Below are 8742 nucleotides of genomic sequence, written 5' to 3' on the forward strand. Positions count from 1 at the left end.
CGCTGAATCTCATCTTCTCCAACATACCCGCCCGCCTTCGTTAATAAGAGTTAACGAATAACTTAAAGGGTCTCTTGCACAACAGGCAAGGGACAAATCTTAACAATAGGCCGCTTGAGTATAGAGGATTGAGTCTTAATTGTGACCACTCTGGTGTGTCCATCTCTTCCAGGATGGGTTTCAATGATGCGCCCCAGGGGCTATTTTGACGGGGGGTATCGTTCATCAATAATAAGAACTAACGTTCCTATATTTAGCGAAGGAACTTGATTGTTCCACTTAGACATTGAATAGTATCTTTGAAGACACTCTTGAGACCACCTGCTCCAGAATGACTCTAGCATTTTGCGAATCAATTGCCAACGTAATAAATGGGTAGTCTTAACCAATTCAAGAGAAGGTTCTGGAATGGTGACCGGTGCATAACTAATGAGGAAATGACCTGATGTGAGAGCAAGAAGATCATCCGGATCATTGCTTAATGGGCTCAAGGGTCGAGAATTAAGAATTGCTTCAACCTGAGCTAATAAGGTACTCATTTCCTCATAGGTTAAAAGAGTATTACCAACAATCCTCAGTAGATGGTGTTTCATTGATTTAACCCCTGCTTCCCATTTCCCTCCAAAGTGAGGAGCGGAAGGGGGGTTAAACTTCCATTGGGTACCATGATTTGCTAGAAGTCGTGCTAACTTAGTTGACTCTTGCGTGGTAGTAGAGAAAAGTCTTTGTAATTCAGCGTCAGCTCCTTTGAGCGTAGTGCCACAATCACTGGTGAGCGTCGTGCAGATTCCTCGTCTTGACACGAACCGTTTGTAGGCAGCGATGAAAGCTTCGGCTGAATAATCCGTTACAAGCTCTAAATGCACGGCTGACGTGGCAAAACAAACGAAGAGAGCAATATAGGATTTATAGGTGCGGGCATTCTTTCCTTTCCAAGTTTTCGTTGTAAAGGGACCGGCATAATCAACACCGGTGTGTGCAAACGGCCGTGAAGGCGTGATTCGTTCTAACGGAAGCTGCCCCATTAGTTGTTGAGCTCTTTTTTGCCGAAACCGGGCACAGGGAACACATTTGAGGATCCATGATCGTACAGGGGTTCTACCTCCAATAAGCCAATAATCTTTGCGAATAATAGATAGTGTGACTTGTGTACCTCCATGGAGTGCTCGAACATGAGCATCTGATATAATGAGAGAAGTCAAGGCTGACTTGTTTGGTAGAATAAGAGGGTGTTTCTCTGCTTCATTAAGAAGCGAATTTTGAAGGCGACCGCCGACTCTTAACAGCCCAGAAGAATCCAAAAAGGGAGTAAGTCGTATTAAAGGGCTTGAACGTGGAATCTGTTGTCCCTTAGAGAGAACCTTAATCTCAGTGGGGAAGAACAGCTGTTGAGTGACCTTTACCCAGAATATTTTTGCAGTATTTAGCTCTTCTGTTGTGAGAGATGGTGAGAAGGTCATTAGTGGAATTTTTCGAAACTTAGAAACTGCACGTTGACAGATAGCCGTAATGCGGAACAATTTCATTAAATTGGAATATCTTAGAAGAAGGTCCCATTCCTTGTCCGGACTAGCTAGAATTGAATGTGTTTGCGCTGGTCTTTCTTCAAGGTTCCCTTCTTGAGAAGAGGGTATAGGACCATGTGGCCAAGATGTACTTGCTTGCGATAGCCAATGAGGACCGTTCCACCAACTAGGACAGTTTAGTAGTTGAGAGGGCGTAAGTCCTCGAGTAGCTACATCCGCTGGGTTGTCTTGACCCGATACAAATCTCCACTCAGCTTGTGGTAAAGTCTCTTAGATGAAGCTAACTCGATTGTGAACAAACTCCTTCCATTTCGATGGGTGGTTATTTAACCAAGTATGGGTAATCGAGGAATCGGTCCATAAAACGACTGGCCGATTTCTTAATTCAAGCACAGTTAGAAGGTGGGAGACTAGCTTGGTCAATAAGACTGCTCCACACAATTCAAGTCTAGGGATAGTTAGACGTTTTAATGGAGCTACTTTAGTTTTAGAGGATACAAAATTAGTAATGACCTTTCCTTCTGTAGTTATGATACGAAGATAAACTACAGCCGCCATAGCCTTTTGCGAGGCATCTGAGAATCCGTGAAGATCTACTTGACATTCACCAGTAAGGCCTATCCATCGAGGGAAGGTAATCCGTGGTATTTCTTGTAATTCATCTACAAAGTTGTGCCACTGATTGGCAATGTGAGGAGGCAAAGGATCATCCCATCCTACCTTAATTGCCCATAATTCTTGGATAAAGATTTTAGCATTGATGAGGATCGGTGACAAAAAACCAAGGGGGTCAAATAGCTTAGCAATTGTCGACAGTGCCTTTCTCTTGGTAATCTCACCATCAAATTGATAATCAAACGTGAATTGAAAGGTATCAGTTGTTGGTTGCCACCGAAGTCCTAAAATATGAACGAAAGCTCCATCATTAATGTCAATAGCTAATGAAGAAACTTGTTCCTCTTTGGGAACTGAGAGAAGTACGTTTGGATTATTTGCGCACCATTTTTGTAATTTGAAGCCGCCCGCCATACAAAGCATTTTTACTTGATTTATAATAGATTGCGTCTCTTCAATTGTATCCGATCCTCCAAAGAGATCGTCTACATACCTTCCTTTTCGTAAACAGGGAGTCGCTAATGGAAAGTGTGGGCCCTCATCATCTATTAGTTGCTGAATCGTTCGCAAAGCTAAAAAGGGGGCACACGCCAACCCATAGGTAACGGTGGTTAACTGATAAGTACATAATTGGAGTGAGCGATCAAACCATAGTATTCTTTGAAAGTTCCAATCGTCCTTGTGAACTTCAATTTGGCGATACATTTTTTCTATGTCAGATGAAAAGACGTATCTAAATCGACGGAACCAAATTAAAACATCGAATAACTCTGTCTGTAATTTAGCTCCTGTATGCAATAAGTCATTTAGCGAAAAGCCTGAAGTGGTAACGCTAGAACCGTTGAAGACCACGCGTAATTTGGTCGTAAGACTCTGTTCCTTTAGTACTCCGTGATGTGGAAGATAAAATGCATGATTTGGCTCGGGAAGATCATTAGAAACAATCCGCATATGCTTCAGTGTTTCGTATTCATCGAGAAAGTCGGAATACAATTTTAGGTATTCAGAATTAACAGAAAGTTTATTAGACAACTTGAGCATCATGCGGGTGGCCTTTTTCTTTGAGTCGCCTAACTGCTCAACAGGTTTACAAAAGGGAAGCCTCACTATGCATCTCCCATCTTTATTCCGCGAATGGGTGGAGACAAAATGCTCTTCACAGGCTAATTCTTCGGACGAAAGAATAGACGCCTTTGCTGGAACTACTTCATCAAGCTCCCAAAATCTATGGATCAACTCATAGAGATCATCCTCGACCGATATATGGAAGCTATGAACTTTCAATGAGGATGTCATTGGGCAAACAGGACCAGAGATGATCCAACCTAATCCGGTAGACTGCGCAATTGGAGAACCAGGCGGTCCTTTAATAACGCCTTCCTGTAATATTTGGCAGTAAACATCGGCTCCAAGGATAATGTCAATCGTACTAGGTACAAAATACTCGGGATCTGCTAATTGTAATCCATTTAAGTGAGGCCATGAAAACCCTTTAACTGAAAAGGACGGTACAGCAGCTGTAAGTTTTGGAAGAATATGAGCAGTTACTGGAAATTCAAGTGTCGAAGTAAAATGTGGCTTTAATTGGAAAGAAGTCAAACCCTTAGTTTTATTCGATTTCTTTCCGCCTATTCCTATCAGGAAAATTTGAGACTTTGTCCGAGACAACTGTAAACGTTGGGCTAACCGTTCAGTAATTAAGGACACTTCCGATCCTTGATCTATTAAAACCTTAGCTTTGGACGATTGTCCACTTCTAGACTCAACCAGAACAAGAGCGGTTGCCAAAAGCACGCCTGGACTACTAATTATTTCTCGGCTAGTGGCATGAAGAACTTGAGATTCTTTTATTTTTGAATTTACGTCTGAACCTACTTCAGAAGATTCATCCACCTTTTCTGTTTTTTGAGATTTCGACAGACTCACCTTAAAATTGGAAGTATCAAAATTTCCACGATGAAGCGACACGTGATGTTTACCAGCACATTTCTTACAATGAACTGTCATTCGACAATTAGCTGCTCGATGTGGTCCAAAACAGTTATAGCATAACCTATGTCTTTTTACAAGAGCGACGCGTTGTGGTAGCGTCTTTGATTTATACTGAGGGCAATGGTACGGCCAATGTGATTCAGAACAAAAAGGGCATGACGATGAGCTCTCATCCTTAAATTTGCCCTGAAAATGAGCTTTTATAGTACTTTGGTTTGGTTGTAGAGGCTTACCTGCACGAGCCTTTTCATAATTTTGTAGGGTCACTACTCGAGTGATGAGAAACTCCATAAATTGCTTCCAAGTGGGAAGCTCTCTCGATGAACCAATATGTTGTTCCCATGCTTTAACCGATTCAGAGTCCATTCGTTGAATCATTATAAAAATCAGAAAGTCATCCCAGGAATTCACTGGTCTCCCCAAAGTCTCCAGAGTTCTATAAATTTGGGTGACAGTAGTATACAATTTTTCCAAATCCGCTGATGATTCTCTGGTCATGCGTTTTAAATTGAATAAAGAACTCAATGCTGCATTGACTAAGAGTCTCTTATTTTCATAAAATAATATTAAAGATTCCCAAGCTTTAGAAAAATTATCTGCAGTTAATGCAGTATTACTTAACATATGACCCGCGGTGCCGGTCAGACTCGTTTTCAAATATTGTAATTTCTCTACTGGAGAAAGCGTCGGATTATCTATAACCAACGAGCGGAAAAGATCTTTAAACGGTAACCAATCAGACGGTGATCCATTAAACTTTGGAAGTCTAATCTAGGAAGTCTCGCATGCTGGAAAAACGTAGGGAGACTCGATGACGAAAGGGAAGTGGTTACCGCTGGAGAGGAAGATATTCCTGTTGACGTGCCCGGGACGCTACCCCGATCTAGAAGTGCATTTATTCGCTCGATGGATTCTAAATAAAATTCGTTCGTTATCGAAAAATAATTTTCAGAGAAATATGAATTACTGCGAATAACAATTTTGTCATTTTCATCTAATTCACGAATAGCTAAAGTAATGGCATCATGAACAAGAAATTTGTCCCAATTTTCTTTAAGATTACTGAGGCGTAAATTAATTCTCTGAGAAGTGACGTTTTCTATGCCATACTTAATAAGGTTATCATAGGAATTCGATATGATTGACGAAAGATTAAGTTGTTGCTCAATATGATGCTCTATATGATTCAGTCGCATTGTTCTTTTGTGAAATAAACTGCCTATACTAAATATCCGGCTCGAAGGACCAAAATGTTCGATAGCTACTTAATATAATTTAATTCTTCGACAGAGTAAACCACGGGTTGCACTGAAATGAAAATATTAAAAGAATAATAAGTTAGTTTTTAGATTATGCAACATTAATACCAATAAAAAGAAAGATTAGAAGATCACAAGTAACGAATTATTTGAACCTTATATACAGGACGCTGTCCATTCGTTTCCATTGATTTTCTTGATCTTTGAAGGTTGTGTCATCCACCGAGAATATTTATTAACAGACATCCATTTGGAAGGATCCTGATACGGAAATCTAACTTTGAACTGGGAAATTAGGAAAATCACACGTTATCTCAATGTACGGACTGCTAGCCGTTGAGAAGGAAGCCTAGACGGACTACGCGCCGTGATACAGGCAATAATGCACGGACTGCAAGCCGTAATATAAAGAATATTCACAAGTTTCACTATTTTATAAACGAAAAAGACTGCGACTTTTAATAATAGGCTAAAAGCCTCAATTGGGCTCAAAGCCCCTTAAAAGCCGTGTAAAAGGACTAATACCGGTTTAATGAGTAAAAATGCAATACGTTTGAATAGAATTTACACAAATTATCTTAAAATTGATTCAGTATAACATAAAGGCACCTGAATTGAAATACCTTGACAACGCTAAACAACAACAAAAAACGAGCCTTAAAAAACAAAAGGTGCATACGAAAAGCGCGCGTATCAAGAAAGACAGGTAGCGGGTTAGCGCCGCACGCGTTCGTGTTTGTCTACACGGATCGGTTCGCGACCGACTCGATAAGCGAATTATTGACTGGTAGTAACTCGCTGAATCTCATCTTCTCCAACAAATATTGACAAAAATTTCACCTTGATTGTTGATGTGATGTATACTGTACTTCTGGAAAACTATCCGTCAAATGTTATTGCCTTAAGTGCTCTGATCTCTGCAGCTATCATTGGGTTAGTATTATACATGTGTATACATTTACTTTGTAAGCTATTTTTATTGACATTGTGCGTCAAAATCTTTACAGTGTGAAAAACATAAAGATCTTTTGGTAACATATAAAGATTGGAAGTCATGACTATGACCTTGACAACATATGTATGTTGTTTGTATTGTACAAAACATGTATATACAATACCTTGAGAATATTAAAAATATACTAAGCAACGGATATTTAAAATAAATAATTAACCACTAGTTTTTATTATTAAATATTCGTAAGAGATGAACATTTTTAAAAAACGCTGTGAAAGTACTAATGTTGAGTAATGTAATCGAATAAATATATAGTCAGAATTTTCTTCTCAAATGAACTTGATCTTGACATATGTCGTCATAAAAACGTAATGGCAAAACTAACGGTAAAATTGTAACATAAAAAGTAACAGTAAAATTGTCATAAAAAAGTAACTTTAAAACTAACAGTAAAAGTAACTTCCATCTCTGGTTGTAAGAGAGAGCTGCGCCGCATGTCGACAGGCAGTTATACGATTGAATTGACCCTACGTCTCCGCAGTTTGAAATAATAATTCGAATTTTTTTCATTTTTTTTCTTTTTATTTGACAATCAAAAAAATAGAAAAAATTAACATAGGCTATTAATTCTAATTTTGGTGGTAATGACATGTTCTCTGAGTATAACCGTAAAAGTAAAAGTCAATCGGATTAATAGTCTTTTTTGTATCGTGTCACTATATTCGAAATATGATAAAGAAAAACGCGAATAAAAGTTCTGAAACATTTTAGTACAAGCCCCGCTCCGTTTTCCGTCAGGAGCGATAGTGAAATTCAGAAAGGATCGAAACTTTGCTTTGTTGGATAGAATCGTTCTAGAATGGTTTCGAAGGGTTGAATATAAGTAATGGCGAGCGCTGGTTATAGCAATTGATTGATGCGCGCTATTTGAATCGATCAAGCGGCCCCAAACCCCACGTCATTTTATCTCGTTTATTTTGAACAATTTTCGTTTCTTCCATAATACGTTTTTATGGGATATTTTTAAGACTAAGTTTAAAAAAAAACAGAAAAAAATCCATGTTTTTTACCTCTAAAACGTAAAAACCTCCTTAAAATGCATCGTTTAATGTTTTTAACAATTGTTTAGCAATTTCGTTTAACATTTCTCAGCTTACTGATTAACAAATTGTTATTTCCTGTAAGGCGAGTACACTGTTAAATTTTATAGGATCAAATTAACTCATTGTGAGTCACCGCTGATCCTACTAAATATATCGTTATTTTTTACTAAAGTGATAATTAAATTTGACATTACATAATGTTAAATTGATACTGTATATTGTCAAATATAACCATTGTTTTAGTAAAAAATAACGATGTTATTGAGTAGGAGCAGTGGCGATTCACATTGTGTTAATTTGACCCTATAATATTTAACAGTGTAGTGTTCAGGTGGGTTCCTTTTCGTTATCTAAAAATTATAAATTTTGAGTAAAATACATTTTAAAATTCTGCTCCTCATATATGTATTAAATATTATATTGAAACACAAAATGTAAATATTAAGTGTTAAACTTAATTCCTACCGTTTTTCATCTCCTAAATTGATTTGTTTCGAAGGGAAATACCTTAATCAGAGTATTATTAATAAAGTATTATTAATTAGTAATAAAGAAGAAAATGGAGGAAATTACTTTGATTAAGGTTTTCATTCATCTTCCCTTCGAAACAAATCAATTTTGGAGACGAAAAACGGCAGGAATTAAGTTCAACACCTAATAATTAAATTCTTATTTAGCCCGAATTCTGATTATTTATTACCGCAATTAGCGTTAATGTGCTAATACATAATGCGTATGTTATAATTTTAATAAAAGATATAACTAAGTCTTTTTTAATTCAGATGCATAAGCTGCAGATTTCATCGAGTCAATGAACGTTTACGTGCTTTATATTGTGATCTGTTCGAAAGTAACGCAGATTGCAGAAGACAAAACAGATCCATCTTTGTGCCTCAGCGGATAACAGAAGTTAAAGATCACAATCAATATATATGGATTATAATGTAATAATTACCTAATAGAATTACTGTGTACACACATGCATGCGAATGTATATATGTATACAGAATGTCTCAATCTAACTTTCACATCGACATACTTCAAAAAGTATTAAAAAAATAAAAATAAAAAGTAAAATTTATTAAAAAAATAAAAAATATAAAAAAAAGGCTCAGGACGCTCGCACGGATTGCAAGAGATCCGGGTTCGACTCCCGATCGAGGTAATATTTTTTCGCAATAAGAATTAATTATTTACAGATTTTAATATATTATTCATCATTATTAAGATCGTTTCGAAGATGCGAATAAGCATCAAAAATTTGTTAAATTGCTAGTCAATTTAACTCGTGA

The 8742-nt window shown here is 37.3% G+C and overlaps 1 protein-coding gene across 1 annotated transcript; it reads right to left on the reverse strand.

The window, feature by feature from the left end:
• Nucleotides 1-200: 200 nt before the first annotated feature.
• On the reverse strand, nt 201-5329 carry LOC108769020 (uncharacterized). The gene is made up of 3 exons (XM_018519749.1): nt 5101-5329; nt 2063-4828; nt 201-1780 (listed from the first exon to the last, which is right to left on the reverse strand). Exons 1-3 carry the CDS (start codon nt 5327-5329, stop codon nt 201-203), a joined length of 4575 nt encoding a protein of 1524 aa, XP_018375251.1.
• Nucleotides 5330-8742: the final 3413 nt, after the last annotated feature.

Source organism: Trachymyrmex cornetzi, unplaced genomic scaffold (genome assembly GCF_001594075.2).
Source record: "Trachymyrmex cornetzi isolate Tcor2-1 unplaced genomic scaffold, Tcor1.1 scaffold840, whole genome shotgun sequence".
Classification (NCBI taxonomy): Eukaryota; Metazoa; Arthropoda; class Insecta; order Hymenoptera; family Formicidae; genus Trachymyrmex; species Trachymyrmex cornetzi.